The 19,261-nt window shown below is 39.2% G+C and overlaps 1 protein-coding gene across 1 annotated transcript in view; it reads right to left on the reverse strand.

Annotated features, from left to right (window-relative positions):
- The window catches only part of LOC150079131 (annulin-like), a 189,911-nt gene that overhangs the window by 147,783 nt on the left and 22,867 nt on the right, over nucleotides 1–19,261 (reverse strand). The window contains exons 2-3 of the mRNA XM_090382963.1: nucleotides 7,368–7,506; nucleotides 3,812–3,930 (exon numbers count right to left, since the gene is read on the reverse strand). Coding sequence (XP_090239089.1) covers nucleotides 3,812–3,930; nucleotides 7,368–7,506 — 258 coding nt within the window. The remainder of the gene's footprint in view (nucleotides 1–3,811; nucleotides 3,931–7,367; nucleotides 7,507–19,261) is intronic.

The raw sequence follows: 19,261 nt of genomic DNA on the forward strand, positions 1-19,261 counted from the left end.
TCAAATCTATCGTGTATGAATCGCCTGTGGAGACAGAAATGGATCCCATGGCGAGACTCGTCTGCGCTGCTGCTGCTACTGTCAAAAAACTCCAGGTGTGTTCGACTGTGTCCGCCAATCCATGCTGTGTCGGTGTCATGCATGCATCGCGTCTCATCATGTATCTGTTGTAACATCATGAAATGCATCCATCTCGTACTCCATTCTTAATATTATGTCAAATAAATGTTTGCCACTAATTACTGTCGTGTGTCATTTCTGCTTCTTGTGCCTCAGCTACTACTTTCCTGCGACGTTTCCGGTTATGGGTTCCTATGCGATTCACATTCCTTTAGATGTTACCTACCTCCCCTAAACGTTTGTACCAATATTTTTGAGACACCCTGTATTTCCTTATAATAGTTAGCCTCTTCTATATCTCATATTAAAAAATACTGGACAATCGCAAAACCCATACGCAAAACTGGATCTGAACCCACAAGCTTTATTTCTTAGGCATACCATGCCTAAGATATATCTGGCAGCAGGGTGGTTTGTGGAAATTTTGGCTTAATAATGATAGCTATCACTCTCTGGAGCTGCTACATTATCTAATAAAAATATTCAAATATAATTTCTGACAATAATTTAAATTACTTAGATAGCAAAAAACATATTTAGTTTATAAGACAATCAAAACTGCCTCCCCAATTCACAAATTTGTAAAATTAAATCTTATCTCTAATGTGACTGCATCAAATTGTGCTATCAGCTCACCTGAGCTTGCTGAGTATATAATACAGAAATACAAAATATCTTCAAACACCTAGGCTATGTACATAACTTTAAAAAAAACTGGAATTTTCAAAAATCCAGCAAATTCTACATTCGAAGAATGTCAGATTTGACATTTTTCTGTATTTTATTTATTTATTGGCATGAATTTATTTAAATTATCATTACTGTTTTTTTATTTTCATTAATTTATTTTTTCATAAATTGTCTGGTATGCTGATCCCATTCCTGAATAACTTTTAATTAAAAGGTCACTGCCTGGAATTTATTAGTAGCAAATGAGGAAGCAGACTTACAGAAACTGGCTCTCCTCACCCCCCCCAAAAAAAACTACCAAATTAAATATGCCCATCCTCTCTAATAATTTGTGTAATCCTTCTTTAAATTTTTTTTAACATTCACTTCCATAACACAAGACAAAGTTTGTTCCAACAATCAATTACTCTCTACCTGAAGGTAGTAGTAGTAGTGGCATGTGATGCAAGTGTATGAGCTTATGCAGCATCAGCCAAAAAAAAAAAAAAAACCACACCATTCCCTCCAAATCCTGTCCAGTTCCTCCTTCCACAACGACAGATGGAAGTTTGTTCCAGCAATTAACCACCCGCTTGCTAAAGGCAAATTTACGCACATCTATTCTATATCTGTCCTTTTTTAATTTGAATTTGTGCCCCCTTAGGTTCGTAATCTGAACAAGTGGAAGGATCCCATCAGAATTTAGTATGCTCAACCCATTCAAGGCCTTATACACCTCAATCAGATCACAACGCAGGTGCCTAGTCTCCAGCCACTGCAATTTGCAGAATTTAAGCCTCTCTTGGTAAGAGGATCCCTTCATTCCCCTCACCAATCTTGTTGCCCTTCTCTGTACATGCTCAAGTAAATCTACATCCTTCCTAAAATGAGGCCTCCAGACCTGTACACAGTACTCAAGGCGTGGCTTGACCATTGCCTTTTATAGAGGGACAATCACCTCCTTTTCCCTGCTAGTAAAATTCCTTGATGAAGTTCTTCCAATGAGATCATCATCAATCAATAACACAATACTTGAGTTTGTGCAATCTTGTATATTCTTAACAAGAGCAATAGCTGAATGGGCATGGGATTGTGGGGAAAAAACATAGTACTGTTATGGAACTGCTTAAGTTATATATCCCAAGTGCTTTGTTGATCACTGAATCAAGAAATGTAGGCATACAAGATTAAGAGGGGAAAAAGCAAACATGAATAGAGAAAGCAAACTCTGTTCATGTTTGTTGTTTTTTCCCCTCTTAAAAAAAAAATATACCTCATTGTTACTTACCTGTGCAAGATCCATCAACGACACCAGATTATACTAACAATCCAGAAAGTTGACTGTTTTTCACATAACTTTCTAGCATGAATGGAAGCAAAGAGCACATGTGATCATCCTAAACACTAGATTTCAATAAAACCTCCACATTCAATCCACAAATGCTGCCCATTCAACTAAATGAAACAGTGGTTTAAGAGATCACTTTCTCACTGGCCCCACTTTTTTTTTTTTGAAGAGGGCTATGCACAAGACCTGTAACATGTTTTTTGTGACGGTGCATTATTCATACAATACTAGATATGGTCTTTATCATACAAGACATGGCATAAAGTACCCAGATTGGTGCTGTTGCAGTCATGTTCAATGAGTTTGAAAAAAAAACCAGAAGTGGTATGTGTAGTTCAAAGTTCCTCCAACAGATAGTGATAGAAAGATTGCCCAGTAGACTGAAAGGTTGCAAGTAATAACCAGTTTTGTTAATGGCATTGAAGTTCCATGTCACAATTTTGCAATGGAGCAATGAACAAATATAACATCAAATTTTGCTTTAAACTAAGAAAATCTGTAAGAGATCTGTATGATATGTTATGAAAATGATATGAAAATCTGTATGATATGTTAAAAACTGTTTATAGTAATGAAATGAAGTGTATTTGAATGGTATAAGTGGTTTAAATATAGATGTGAGGATGTTCGTGATGACCCAAGAAGTAGGAATCTGCCAACCTCTCGAAACGAGGAGAGAGTTGCAAAAGTTCAGTAAATTGCAGCAAGAGAGCATCGTTTGACCCTCAGAATGATCACTGATCAATTGCATGTGAATAAGGAAATGATTTGTTTACAGAAGTTCAGGATCAAGATAATACTTATCATGTTTTTTGATGCATAGGATGTAATTCAAAAGGATTTTTTTTACCTGAAGGGGAGTGAGTCAATGATGCATTCTATGTACAGGAGCTTCAAAGACTATTGAAACACTTCCCGAATGAGGATGCAATTTCAAGAGAAGGTCAGCTTGTTCTAACTCCTCCCAACAAGCAATAAACTTATAATGTCATCAAACACATCCTCTTATGTGATAAGATTATTTAATCATTGCAACAGCAAGGCTCAAATAATAGAGTATTTCAAATAACTGTGTTTGTGCATGGTATTCTTTCACATATGAACAAGCTGAGCTTGGATTTACAGCATCATGGCTGCCTCATTCCTCTGATTTGAATCACTGAAGTTTGGCTAGGGCTAATCTTATTATGCTGCTATTTGCACTCTTGCAGCTCTCAAAAAGCAACATCATATGGGGCATACCAAACATTATGCTTGATATGCATGCTGCGAGTGACTGTTGTTAAGTCTGACCTTCACTTACAACAATTATGGCTACAAAAAGATATCAACCAATAATGAACAATTATGGTTCTGAAATGGAATAACATTCTTTCTTTGTATTCTGGCGGAAATTTTGAAAAACTTTTTCCTGTAAATCTCTTTTGCATTCTTTGAAATGTACATTCCAAATTTAAATATAATCCATCCATTCCCCCAAGCCAAAGAAACCTCAGAATAGAGTATGGGACTATAAATCATGAAAAAATTCTCTGAAAGAGTTAATCCATATGTTATATGGATTAATAACAAATCAAGGGAGATGTGCAGAAATTAAAAGTTTTGCAATATGTATGCAAATTCCAAATACTATCCATTTATAATTAAAAATAAATAAAATCCAGGATTACTTGCCTGACCATATTTCCATGCAATAGGACTTGGTGATGACTTTGTACCTTTCCATATGAGTCCAAAATCACTTAAAATATATTCCTGTAGCAACTCAGTTTCACAAAAAAATACACTATCATCTGTCAAAAGAATAGAAAGCAGTTTTTATTTTCTAAACAACTTCCATTCTTAAAGAGTAAGCATTATATTTTTAAAAATGTAAAGCAATTAGCATTTTTAGCATTAGTAGAGGCATTTGATGCAAGAAAGCAAGCTTATGCAGCATCAGCCAAAAAAAAAAAAACCCACATCCAATTAATCAACCACAACTTTGAGCCTGTGCCTTTTTAAGGCTGAAGTAAAAACTTACTCTATATCTGTATTATAAAAGGTGCATTATAAAAATATTATACTTTAGGTATTATAAAAATTGCAATATTGGAGCCACTGGAGGAAAATCTGCTATCTTATTTGTAAAGAATTTAAATTCCATTTTCTAAGAAAAGCTTGCAGCCTTACTAGAATAAAATTTCTGAACAGAAGAACAGCACATAATATTAGCATTATGCATTAGTTCAGGAATATGATGCAAAAAACCAAGCTTATGCAGCATTAGCCAAAAAAAAAAAAAAAAAACATCCCCATTTCACCCATCTGGTCACTCCAAATATCTGTCTAATTCAACCTTAAATTTATTTAAGCTATCAACTTCCAGAACAACAGATGGAAATCTGTTCCTGCAATCAACTACCCACTAGCCATAAGCAAACTTCTGCACATCTATTCTACAACTTCCTTTCCTCAATTTGAATCTATGCCCCTTCATGTTCTTAATCTGAGCAAGCAGAAGTATCCCATCAACACTGAGACTGATCAAGCCATTCAAGGCCTTATGCACTTAACCATTCAAGGCCTTATGTAAGGGGATGAATCTGATTGGGCCACTTGATATTGATGGTTTGACTGTTGATGATCCTGCTCAGATAGCAAACAAACTGAATGAGTATTTTGCATCTACATTCACACATGAGGAGTTAAGGTTTGAAAATGCCACAAGGTTATCAAATTGTAACAGGGTGCTTAATGATTTTGTAATAACTGAGAACAAAGTGGAGGAAAAATTGTTGAAGTTAAACATAAGAAAGGCACCTGGGGTGGATGGAATCTATCCAGTTATATTAAAGGAGGCAGCAAAGGAAGTAAGCAAACCCTTAGCCATAATTATGAGAGCAACCTTGGACTCACGGGAGGTCCCCACAGACTGGAGATGTGCAAATGTGTCCCCAATTCATAAAAGGGAATCGAAGGGTGATATGAGTAATTACAGACCAGTTAGTTTAACTTCTGTTCCAGGTAAAATAATGGAGTCGCTGGTTAAAGATGCATTGCAGGATCATCTAGACAAGACTGCAGCAATAATTCAGACACAACATGGGTTTGTTAAGGGAAAGTCTTGTCTGACAAATCTGATTGGTTATTATGATGTGGTTACAAAGGAACTGGATGCAAAAAATAATTTTGATATCATATACTTGGATTTCAGGAAAGCTTTTGATGCTGTTGCACATGGAAGACTACTGTACAAATTGGAGCAGAATGGTATTAAGGGTAAGTTGCTAAATTGGATGGTTGAGTAGGAGAAGACAGAGGGTGGTAATCAATGGGTGCTGCTCTTTGTGGACTAATGTTATTAGTGGAGTCCCACAGGGTTCGGTGTTGGTCCACTGTTGTTTTCTATATTTATCAATGATACTGATGAAGGTATATCAGTCTTAGTATCCAAGGTTGGCAGAGTTGTTAATGACAGTAACGGCAGTGTGTTACTGCAACAGGATCTAGAAAATTTGGGCAGATGGGCTGAGAAGTGGCAACTGAAGTTTAACATTGAAAAATGCAAAGTACTGCATATGGGTAGAAGTAACCCCAGAGAAATGTACCAACTGTGTGGTACTACACTTAAGGTGGTTGAAAATGAAAAAGACCTGGGAGTAATTGTGCAGTCAGATATGAAGTTTTCTGAGCAATGCAGACAGGCTGCCAGGGCAGGTCATGGGGCATTGTCAACGATATACAGGAATTTTGCTAGCAGGGAAAAGGAAGTGATTGTCCCTCTGTATAAGGCAATGGTCAGGCCATGCCTTGAGTGCTGCGTGCAAGTCTGGAGGCCTCATTTTAGGAAGATGTAGATTTGTTTGAGCATGTACAGAGAAGGGCAACAAGATTGGTGAGGGGAATGAAGGGACCCTCTTACCAGGAGAAGCTTAAGTTCTGCAAATTGCAGCAGCTGGAGACTAGGCACCTGCGGGGGGATCTGATTGAGGTGTATAAGGCCTTGAACGGGTTGGGCACGCTGAATTCTGATGGGATTTTTCCGCTTGTTCAGATTACAAACCTAAGGGGGCATAAATTGAAATTGAGGAAGGACAGATGTAGAATAGATGTGCAGAAATTTACCTTTAGCCAGCGGGTGGTTAATTGCTGGAACAAACTTCCATCTATCATTGTGGAAGTTGATAGGTTAAATAAATTTAAGGAGGAACTAGACAAATATTTAGAGGGGATTGTTTTGTAATTTTTTTTTTTTTGGCTGATACCGCTGTTAATATTAAAACATTTAATGTTAACAGCGATAAAACAACTTGTGAACATTACTTATATTCATATGAAATATGAATGTATTTTTAGAAAAATTAACTAAAAATTTAAACAATGGAATGAATTCCAGCAGTATAAGTGCACATTTAAATTTTATGCTGTGAAGCAAAATTTATTGTTTCCAATTCCTGCTGATGACAACAGCAGCATTCAACCCACAAAAGTTTCCAAAGAAGAATATGGCTAAGCTTGTTTGTTATTGGTTTTTAGGAACATTAGCAACTAAGGTCATATTGCTCCGGGGATATGCGGTGGTCATTCCCTGACCTTTCCGCATCCTCCGTATTTGGTGGGCACGGGTTCGAACCCCGGTCTAATCAAGAAGCATGTGCTACGCACTGTTGCTCTGCCCACCTGGCTATGGAGGTGCCTATGGCTAAGCTGCTGAGCAAGAATATACATATGGCCATTTTAAGATCTATTTAAAATGAAGAAATGTTCCGATGGCAAATACAGTTCCGTTCATTTCAGTAATTTCACCAGCAGTTATTCTTTCATTGTTCACTAGTAGAATGCATTCAGGTCAGCAGCCTAAAATCTAATGTCATATACCATAACAGCCAATAAGATTATACATCCAACTAAGTGACAAGTATGCAGAACAGACCATAAGATCAAACATTAAAGTGACTGGCTAAAGGGGCAGGGATTTAGGCCAATGAGTGCACAATGAGAAATAAAACTGCCAAGAGTTTTTCTAGTTTCTTCTTTAACTTTAGCCAGACTAGCATCCATGGGAAATCTTTTGTACAAAATTTCAAAACTAGTTTAACTGGCTATTGATGTATTCAATCAAACTGAAAGTGAAACAAAAGTAGAGGGGTTTTTTTTGCTTGTTTGTTTGTTTTAAGCTAATACTTGGCCAATAGCACAACATTTACAGAAATTTAGTTATCCAAAATCAGACTGTAATATGACTAACCTTGGCACCATGGATTATAAAGAATACAAAAGATCTCTCTAAATTTATATGTCTTCATTGTTCTATGAACTTTAGATTTCAAACTGGTTTCAATATTAAATCTCCAATTTCCTATTATGGCATCGGGAGAAGTGACAACCTGCAATGAATTAATATTTAATAGTGAAAAAAATTTACTCCACACATACAATTCATGGTTTTCTTTCAAACAAAATCATTTTCAATTATAGTCCTTCCTACATAAGCCTGTGTATTTATCATTTGTCATGTTCACTCTGTGCTTAAAATAAGGCATCTGCCATAAAAGCAGAGTACAGGTCTACACCTGTACTCTGCATTTATGGCATCTACACCTGCATAGTATACAACAAGAGAAGCATTGAACTTTACATAACACTTTTGTATATCTTATATTATATTTTATATAACCACTAAATATCATATTCCATATTTATTTATTTTTAAATCAAATGTTTGTGTGGGGTCCCGATAAAGCACCACTTTTAAATGAATAACTTTGTAGCTTTTTATGAACATTTAAAATTTCTTTTATAATACTGATCATACTACAAATAGTGTAAAAACTAAACTAAACTATCACCATTATTAGTGGCAACTCTTATTTACAGATATACTTTAAATTTCAAAATAAATGCATTCCTGGAAATAATCAAGCACAGCAAATCCCATGTCTCAGAAATGATTTTTCCACAGAAAAATGTAAATAAATAATAATAAAGAATAACTTAATAATAATTAAGTCCATCAAACTTTTATGATAGGCTTAATCTTCAAAACAGTACAGTGGCTTTTACTATTTGTACATATTTCAGACAAGTTATATATTTGCAAAATTAAGTATAATATTTACCAAACAGTGGAAGCTACCTCACCCACTGCTTAATAAATGTATCGATCTGATGTTTCACAGCAGAAAGAACCCCACCTGTTCATGCACCATCTGAATACTGCACATTTACGTGGTAGATAACTTTCATCAACCGGTGAAATACCACCACTTTGCTTATTGGAGGCTTGAAGTGGTGAAACCCATGTTTAGTCTCTAGAGCAAAGTTTCCGGCATCCCCCCTCCCCCCATACTTCTCCTTCAGCCCATGCACAGTACTAAGTACTATAGGTTTTGATACCTTTCGTGTTTGGGGTTTTCATAAAAAATAAAAAAATAATAAAAAAACTTTCAAACAGACATAACCATAATATCATTCTGCTAATTATTTAGGATGATCGGACACTGCTATGACTGCCTGTTTCAGGATTTACTGGTCCCTCATCAAGTAGTCTATTTGATTCCTTACAAAAAAAAAAAAAAAAAAAAGGAGTTGCTCAATGTGAGCTGCCATGCAGTATATGAATTTCTACTTTTGAAAAATTAAAATAACTTTTGATATTTTGCTTGTATAATATAAAAAACACAACATTTCATCCAATCTAAAATATTTGGTAACCAGTAAAGATTTCTACTGGTTAGTAACATTTCAGCAATAGCAATAACATTTGTCTCACATAATTTTAAAACAAAGACTTCAGAGCATGCAAGAGCTATAAAACATTACTGTACAAGGATTAGCAAAAGCCTCAGTTGTGCAGTTTGCAAAGAGCAAAGTACAGTCATTATAACTCAGTGACCCATAAGTTTAAAACTTATAACTAGAGAATTAAGACAATTATGTAGATTCATAATAACTTATGGACACGATACTGTTGCTGTTATTATTACTATTTATATAATTATATAGCACATTAAGATCTAAAGCCATGTTGTGCTGTGTGTATCACATCTCTACAAGTTTGCTCACAGGCAGGGAGGCTTGCATGTCATGCAGGCTATAAACCTGGAATAACTCATAGGGCTCTACTCTTCCTTCCCAAGATTTTGTAGAGATCCAACTGAAAATTCCCTTAATTCCTTCTCCAAAAGGATTTGAACACAAACCTTTCCAAACAAAAAAAACTGAAAAGTGAAAACTCAAAAGTGAAAAAAAAAACTACTGTACTCTAACTGAGGCAGAAAATGCCGCTCTAAATTGTCTCTTGAAATTAAGGGCACATAAGTGACAATGCTACTTTAGGTCACAATACATACGAGAGTCATTATTACATTTTTAAAATAAAAATCACCTCAAATTAGTGTTTCAAGCATCACTGCTTAAATTTTTCAAGGAACTCCCTCTGTAGGGAAGTGTGCACAGACATTTTGTTAAGAGCCTGCAAATTTATGAGAGGGCAGTCAAAGTGATGCATTTTAATTAGAACCTTATGCATAAAGAAACATTTATGATCAAATAATTGTAAGATCAATAACATTAATAAGAAAAAATAAAGGACACAGACAGTTACATATAAAGTCAGTATACACATATTTTATATAAGCATATATATTATATCTAAAATCTGGCTGTCTAAAAACTGGAAACTTAAAATATTTGATCAAAATATTCTGGACAAATACTGAAAAATTAAATCATTTGAATCTGATGCTGGACTACTTCTTTGTAGTCATTAATTGATATTGGGAACAGCATATTAAATTTTAAACTCCTACCACAGAATCTGTTCAATCATGTAGCACTAAAATTTTTATATATATATTTAATAAGCCTATTTCAAAATGTAAAAGTACCGTTGTTTCCCACCATAGCATGGTTCACTCAATGCTATAGTGCTTGTTCGCTGTAGTGCCTTTTTTTTTTTTTTTTTTTTTTTGATAACCCACCACCACTCTGTTGCTTCAAAATAGAATTATTTACTATATTTCCCCATGTATAAGACGCATCTTAATTTTGGGGCCCGAAATTTGAAAAAAAAAAATGTATTACATAAAGTTATTGAACTCAAGTTTTATTCATCATAAAATTCATACAACTCCTCATCACTGTCAAAACTCCCATCCATTAGCTTGTCCTCATCTGTGTCTGATGACGAATCACTGTCTTCATATATTGTGAGCGCCTCCGTAGCCAGGTGGGAAGGAGCAGCAGTGCGTAGCACACGCTTCTTGATTAGACCGGAATTCGAGCCTGTCGCCACCAAATACGGAGGATGCGGAAAGGTCAGGGAATGACCACCGCATATTCCCGGAGCAATATGGCCTTAGTTTCTAATGCTCCTAAAAAACCAAACAACAAACAAACAAACATATATTGCCTTGTCCTCAGTTCCATCGATGACATTTGAAATACCACACTTCTTAAATGACTTGACAACAATCTCAATCTTGATATTATCCCAGGATCTTTTCACCCAGGTACAAACTTCTCCTATAGTTGGTTTCTTCACTCTACCTGCTGGTGTAAAATTGTCCCCAGAAGACTTCATCCATTAGTTCCATTCGTCTCTCATGGCAGCTTTGAAGGGTTTGTTAATGCTGACATCAAGTGTTTGGAGCTGGGATGTCAAGCCTCCAGGTATGATGGCAAGTTTTGTTTTTTGCTTGCAGCAATCTTCTTTGTTTAACAGATATTTATTTAAAGTATACCCAGTAAAATAAAATAAAAATAAAATATTTCCAGAAGCTTTCGGAACTCGTGTCCCTTTCTCAACTGACAGAATTTTTGAATACATTACAAGCAAAGTGTGGCACGTTACTCATTCGTCATTGTTGTAGCACGGACGTGTGCTGCCTTGCGCCAGTGATCATCCATCAATAAAACGGTTGTCTCCAGAATTGGATGTATACGCATGCCTTTCTGGCGATTTAATGCCTTAGGGTTGTTCATTATGTTTAGTGACTCTAGCCATAGGCGGTGGCGAAAGTGTCGCGCGTGGTCCACTATCTCAAAGTCGCGCTTGGGGTCAAGATCGTGGTTGGTAGCCCAAAAATGTTCTGCAAGCGCGGACTGGTCAGTTTCGGCAAGCCGGATTGCTCTGTCGTGTTCCGTGAGGCGATCCTGGAGACGTCTCGATGTCTCACCTACGTAGCAACTGTTACAGGCCCTACAGGTGATACGGTACACTACATTGCTGCGTAAGACAGGTGTGACAGGGGTCTTCACACTGGAGACAAGTGAACGTAGGTTCCTACCTGGTAATTGTACACATTTTATGTTGTAACTTCTCAGGATCTTCGAGATACGTCCTGACACTCCTGGATAGTACGGAATGTAGGCGGATGATATGCCGACTTGCTTCGGAGGTCTTGGGTTGGAAGTAAGTTCTTGTGCCTGTAACAAGCATCTGTTTAGTACATGGGATGGATAACCGCATCTGGTTAAGTCCGCCTTCACACGGGAGATCTCGTTACGTCTAATTGTGTCGGTGCTGGAATGGCTCCAGGCCCTGGAGAACAGGGTGCGGGCAGTGCTATTGAGATGGCTTGGAGCGTGGCCGGACCCGTAGTTGGTGAATTGACCGCACCACATGGGTTTGCGGTATACTGAGGTCTCTAGATGTGGGCCTACGCGATGCACTAGCACGTCCAGAAACGGGAGCGAACCGTCCACCTCTGATTCTACGGTAAACTTGATGAAATTGGATAGAGAGTTGAGGTATTCTAGTAGTACCGTTTCAGAACCACGTGGTATTATGGTAAAAATATCGTCGACATATCTACACCACGTTGTAATAGGTGTAGGTGGGTTCTGGTGTATCTGCTTCTCCAGATCTTCCATGGCGATGTTAGCTACTACGGAACTGACAGGGGCACCCATAGCAGTGCCATGTACTTGTTTGTAGAGTGAGTCTTCAAAGGTGAAGATGCTGCTAGAGAGGCATAGGTTGAGGGCGGTACAGATGTCATCAGTGGATAGTGACGTCCTGGATTGGAGGCTTAAGTCGCTCTCAAGGAGCCTTCTGGTGCAGTGCACGGCCTGTTGGACGGGAATCGAGATGAATAAAGAAACCACGTCAAATGATGCCATGACAGAGTTATCAGGGATTGAAATGTCCTTAATGGTGTTAATGAATTCACTGCTGTTTTTAACGGTGTGAGATGTATTACCTATAAGAGGCGAGAGGAGGCTCGCGATGTGTTTGGACAGTTCATACGTTGGGGCACTGCAGCAAGACACTATAGGTCTGAGAGGAATACCCGGTTTATGGATCTTTGGTAATCCGTAGAATTGTGGTAGTTGGCAGCCAGTAGCACGCAGAAGATGGTGAGTCGCGGTCGGGATCTTCTTATCTTTAAGCCATGCGTGGACAAGTTTATTAACATTTGCTTCCAGACGTTTCAAGACTTTAACGGGAGGATCAGGTAGAGGTTCATATACGTTAGGATCGAGTAATAGGGCCAAGGCTTTCTCTCGGTAGGCTGATCGGTCCAGCACAACAGTCCGGCGCCCTTTATCCGCAGGAAGTACAACGATGGAGTTGTCTTTTCTTATAGATGACAGGGCGGCACGTTGGCGGTGGTTGAGGTTTGAGCACGTTTTTCGAGTGTTGCGGAGGACTGCGGCAGTCTTGAATCGGATCTCGTTGGCAGTTTCTTCGGGAAGGTTGGTAATACTGGCTTCTATGCCCATAGCGAGCTGTGTGATGGGAGGTTTCGATGGTATAACGGCGAATTTCATACCGTTTGATAAAACACTCAGCTGCTCGTTGGACAGTTGTTTGTTACTTAGATTCAAGACGAAAGAAGTCGTGTCGTCTGAACGAGTGTTCGTCTTTAAGGAGTTAGTTTCTATGCTCAAGTTTATGAACTTGCGCTGTTGGCGTAAACGGTAGGTATCCGAGGTCTGACTAGCCCGATGGCAGATGGTATGTATAAGGTTTGTAAATACAATAGGCGAGACCTTACCTTGTATATGTTGTAACAGTCTGGACTTGTTGTAGTCAGCGTTCCTGATTTCACGGTGGAGATGGGATATCCATAAATTTAACGTGCGCAGGCTGAAGTTAAAGCAGGCACGATCCATATGAGAGTTGTGGAACGGGGCTTTGTATCGGAACCCTTTAGGTATAATTCGATTGCTTTTGCATCTGTGGGCGAAGCGTAAATGTTGACTGTAGCGAGCTATTGAGAGGAAGCACTTTTGCAACTGTGCACAATCGTTGTAGGTATTATGGCCATAAAGTGATCGAATAGTGACAAATGGGCCTGGAGTACTGGGGTCCATAGTTTAACAGATATTTATTTAAAGTATACCCAGTAAAATAAAATAAAAATAAAATATTTTATTTTTATTTTATTTTACTTACCCATTTGTCACTATTCGATCACTTTATGGCCATAATACCTACAACGATTGTGCACAGTTGCAAAAGTGCTTCCTCTCAATAGCTCGCTACAGGCAACATTTACGCTTCGCCCACAGATGCAAAAGCAATCGAATTATACCTAAAGGGTTCCGATACAAAGCCCCGTTCCACAACTCTCATATGGATCGTGCCTGCTTTAACTTCAGCCTGCGCACGTTAAATTTATGGATATCCCATCTCCACCGTGAAATCAGGAACGCTGACTACAACAAGTCCAGACTGTTACAACATATACAAGGTAAGGTCTCGCCTATTGTATTTACAAACCTTATACATACCATCTGCCATCGGGCTAGTCAGACCTCGGATACCTACCGTTTACGCCAACAGCGCAAGTTCATAAACTTGAGCATAGAAACTAACTCCTTAAAGACGAACACTCGTTCAGACGACACGACTTCTTTCGTCTTGAATCTAAGTAACAAACAACTGTCCAACGAGCAGCTGAGTGTTTTATCAAACGGTATGAAATTCGCCGTTATACCATCGAAACCTCCCATCACACAGCTCGCTATGGGCATAGAAGCCAGTATTACCAACCTTCCCGAAGAAACTGCCAACGAGATCCGATTCAAGACTGCCGCAGTCCTCCGCAACACTCGAAAAACGTGCTCAAACCTCAACCACCGCCAACGTGCCGCCCTGTCATCTATAAGAAAAGACAACTCCATCGTTGTACTTCCTGCGGATAAAGGGCGCCGGACTGTTGTGCTGGACCGATCAGCCTACCGAGAGAAAGCCTTGGCCCTATTACTCGATCCTAACGTATATGAACCTCTACCTGATCCTCCCGTTAAAGTCTTGAAACGTCTGGAAGCAAATGTTAATAAACTTGTCCACGCATGGCTTAAAGATAAGAAGATCCCGACCGCGACTCACCATCTTCTGCGTGCTACTGGCTGCCAACTACCACAATTCTACGGATTACCAAAGATCCATAAACCGGGTATTCCTCTCAGACCTATAGTGTCTTGCTGCAGTGCCCCAACGTATGAACTGTCCAAACACATCGCGAGCCTCCTCTCGCCTCTTATAGGTAATACATCTCACACCGTTAAAAACAGCAGTGAATTCATTAACACCATTAAGGACATTTCAATCCCTGATAACTCTGTCATGGCATCATTTGACGTGGTTTCTTTATTCACCTCGATTCCCGTCCAACAGGCCGTGCACTGCGCCAGAAGGCTCCTTGAGAGCGACTTAAGCCTCCAATCCAGGACGTCACTATCCACTGATGACATCTGTACCGCCCTCAACCTATGCCTCTCTAGCAGCATCTTCACCTTTGAAGACTCACTCTACAAACAAGTACATGGCACTGCTATGGGTGCCCCTGTCAGTTCCGTAGTAGCTAACATCGCCATGGAAGATCTGGAGAAGCAGATACACCAGAACCCACCTACACCTATTACAACGTGGTGTAGATATGTCGACGATATTTTTACCATAATACCACGTGGCTCTGAAACGGTACTACTAGAATACCTCAACTCTCTATCCAATTTCATCAAGTTTACCGTAGAATCAGAGGTGGACGGTTCGCTCCCGTTTCTGGACGTGCTAGTGCATCGCGTAGGCCCACATCTAGAGACCTCAGTATACCGCAAACCCATGTGGTGCGGTCAATTCACCAACTACGGGTCCGGCCACGCTCCAAGCCATCTCAATAGCACTGCCCGCACCCTGTTCTCCAGGGCCTGGAGCCATTCCAGCACCGACACAATTAGACGTAACGAGATCTCCCGTGTGAAGGCGGACTTAACCAGATGCGGTTATCCATCCCATGTACTAAACAGATGCTTGTTACAGGCACAAGAACTTACTTCCAACCCAAGACCTCCGAAGCAAGTCGGCATATCATCCGCCTACATTCCGTACTATCCAGGAGTGTCAGGACGTATCTCGAAGATCCTGAGAAGTTACAACATAAAATGTGTACAATTACCAGGTAGGAACCTACGTTCACTTGTCTCCAGTGTGAAGACCCCTGTCACACCTGTCTTACGCAGCAATGTAGTGTACCGTATCACCTGTAGGGCCTGTAACAGTTGCTACGTAGGTGAGACATCGAGACGTCTCCAGGATCGCCTCACGGAACACGACAGAGCAATCCGGCTTGCCGAAACTGACCAGTCCGCGCTTGCAGAACATTTTTGGGCTACCAACCACGATCTTGACCCCAAGCGCGACTTTGAGATAGTGGACCACGCGCGACACTTTTGCCACCGCCTATGGCTAGAGTCACTAAACATAATGAACAACCCTAAGGCATTAAATCGCCAGAAAGGCATGCGTATACATCCAATCCTGGAGACAACCGTTTTATTGATGGATGATCACTGGCGCAAGGCAGCACACGTCCGTGCTACAACAATGACGAATGAGTAACGTGCCACACTTTGCTTGTAATGTATTCAAAAATTCTGTCAGTTGAGAAAGGGACACGAGTTCCGAAAGCTTCTGGAAATATTTTATTTTTATTTTATTTTACTGGGTATACTTTAAATAAATATCTGTTAAACTATGGACCCCAGTACTCCAGGCCCATTTGTCACTAATCTTCTTTGTGTTTTTTATTATGTGTGCCCTGAACTGATCAAGCACCAATATCAAGGTTTGCGTAAGAGCCCACCTGGTTTCCTGCTCTAAACTTTCTCAAACCAGATCTTCATCCCATCCTGATCCATCCAACCCTTGTCATTAACGTGGACAATCACTCCCCGACGAATGTCTTCTTTTGGCATTGTTTTGCATTTGAAAATCGGCATAGGAGGCAGCTTGGTTCCGTCGGCACAACAAGCTAGAACAACTGTATAATGGCTCTTTTCATGTCCACTTGTCTTCACAGTTACAGTTTTCACCCCCTTCTTATCAACAGTTCTGTTACTTGGGACATCAAATTGAAGGGGGACTTCATCCATATTTGCAGTTGTCCCAACTCAAACTGATGTGTCTTCCGACATTGAATGACAAAATGATGAAATTCAAGGACCTTCTGCTCATAGCTTTCAGGCATCTTTTGGGCAAGTCTGGTGCATGTACGCATGCTTAGTCCATTCCGTTTCATGAACCTGAAGCACCAATTGTGTCCTCCTTTGAAATCAGTAACCTTCTTTTTCATCAACAATTCTTCTTGCCTCATGCTGAACCATCTCTGTGGACGTGATTTTGCAAGGGGCGGCTCCTAGAACGTTAGTTCAACTCTATCTCGTATCTCGGTGAAGAACAGCATCACTACAAATGGGCCAGATGTGTGTGACGTAGGTTGGTGTGTATTATGTGTGTGTTCTGTTGTTATGTTCTGGCCACTTGGCTACCCAGAAGCATCAGTCACCTGGACAGATGATTCTGGGTACTCGTCCACACCACGGGAAGGTGGGCCAGTCCCAGCTAAACACGTACTGTCTCAATACGAGACTGATCCACCTGATGTTGCCAAAAGGTGGGCAGATTCCTCTAGGGGCCCACTCCAGAGGAGAGAGAAAAAAAAAGAAGAAAAAAAAAGAAAAGAAAATTTAGGTTTTCCCGTGGTGCAAAAAAAAAAAAAATATATATATATATATATATTTAGATTTTCCCATGGTGCAAAGAGAAAAAAAAAACAACAGTATGACAGCAACCCTGAAGAACGCAATAAGGAGAGAGGGAAAATAAAAATAAATAAATAAAAAAATTAATAAATAATAATAAAATATAATAAAATAAAAATGTGATATTACTGTAGAACACGAAACAACAAAACAATAATATATAAAAAAAAAACCCTTAAGAACGCAAAAGAAAAGAGGCAAAAAAAAAAAAAACCATGTGACTGATTGTAGAACGTGAAGAGAAAAGAAGAGATGGGAAGGAAAAAAAATAATAATAAAAATAAAAAAAGAAAGAAAAAATAAATAATAATAAAAAAAAGAAAGGGGAAAAAAAGTAATAATAATAATAATAAAGGGGGGGGAGAGATGGTGTTTTCCGTCCTGCACACAGGCCGCAGAAACAAGACCCAAAGCCAGTGTAGCAGGACGAGGGGGAAGGGAAATACATGATCGGTTTCAGTTCACTGCTGGGTCATTGATGTTTGCCACTGGGGGCCTGTTAATCCTTCATCTGCGCTTAAAGACTTCAGCTGAGTAGGTTTGTAGTGCAGGGAGGTTGCTAGGGTTCTGTAGGAAGAGCTCTAGATGCTCGCCAGAGATCTGTGTACAGCTAACAAGGTTGTGTTTCAGATCAGCATACGTAATGCACTCGAACAGTACATGCCACCAGTTCTCTTTGGCTCCACAATGGCAGAGATCTGTTGGGTGGAGACCCCAGATGGTGTAATTTTTGATTCATGGATCCGTGTCTGGTAATTCATCTTTGTGGACATAGGAATTCCAATTGCCTTTGCTCTTCAATCCATATCTTCAATTCCCTCTCTAAATCAGGCCAGTTTGCTGACTTGCCTCTCATGGCCTTCTTCTGCTATGGCGTTTTCAGTAGAGTTTCTTCTTCCCGTAGCCAGTCTCGGATGTTTTCTCAGTTGGAGGAGGACCAAACTTACGTTCAGCAGCACGATTTCCATTCACTTTTGCAAACTGGATCACTTTTAACTTGAATTCAGCACTGTACGAAAATCTTTTCTGAGCCATTTCTGGGCAGAACGTGGCAAAACATAACCTAATATACCGGTAACAAGTGCGAAACAATGGGCACAAAGACAACAAATGCGAAAAATGCAAGTAAAAAAATCTACAATCACTGTATAAGACACACCCAGTTTTTAGACCCCAAATTTTTCGAAAAAGAGTGTGTCTTACACATAGGGAAATACGGTACTCCAAACAGCTTGGGAGGAGGTAACCATTAGAAGGTATTTGAGTGCCTGAGATGTCCTGTGAAAAAATATTTAATGCCCTTCAAATCCAATTTTCCAATCAAGTGCAATTCACCATTCTTGCTTCACGTTCTTGTTTGATTTAAATCAACTTTTAACCAATACTGCAATTAACAAGAAAACAGCTGAACTGCCAAACAAACCAGAAATGCTGCAAAGCATTTCTAAATTTATGACAAGAAGAAATATTGAGAGCTGTCTTTTATTGCCTCAAAAGCTATTTTTCATATCCATCTGTAATTTACATCTACAAGAGGTGCTTGAAAAGTTCTGCAGCTTGGTATGAAAGGGTACCCTTTCATACCAAGGTACAGTGTTAAAAGGCTACAGACTGTTTGCGTTCTGTATGGTCCATTCTTGAAAAATATGAGGCAAAGGATAGTTTTAATCTTGATGAGACATGTTAATTTTATAAATTTCTGCTAAACAAAACATTTGCTGTTCGAGGAGAGTCTTGTCATAGTAGAAAATTAAGTAAACAAAGACTCACTGTTTTGTTATGCTCCACTTCAGATGGCAGTACAACACTACGCTTACTTGTGATTGGTAAGTTTTCCAAGTCAAGGTGTTTTAAAGAAGTTAGCCAACTTCCCTGTGGTTACGAGGCCAATAGAAGTGCTTGGCTTATGGTCAAAATTTCAGTCTTGGTTATCAAAAGTGGACAGAAGAATGGCTTCAGAAAAAAGGAACATTTCGATGATTCTAGATCGTTGTACAGCACATTCTGTTAAGACAATTACGTTGACAAAAATACGACTGTTGATTTTACCTCCCAATACCACCAGTTTAATGCAGCCACTGGATC

The sequence above is a fragment of the Mastigoproctus giganteus genome, chromosome 10, assembly GCF_048544385.1.
Source record: "Mastigoproctus giganteus isolate SK-2022 chromosome 10, ASM4854438v1, whole genome shotgun sequence".
In the NCBI taxonomy this organism is placed as follows: Eukaryota; Metazoa; Arthropoda; class Arachnida; order Uropygi; family Thelyphonidae; genus Mastigoproctus; species Mastigoproctus giganteus.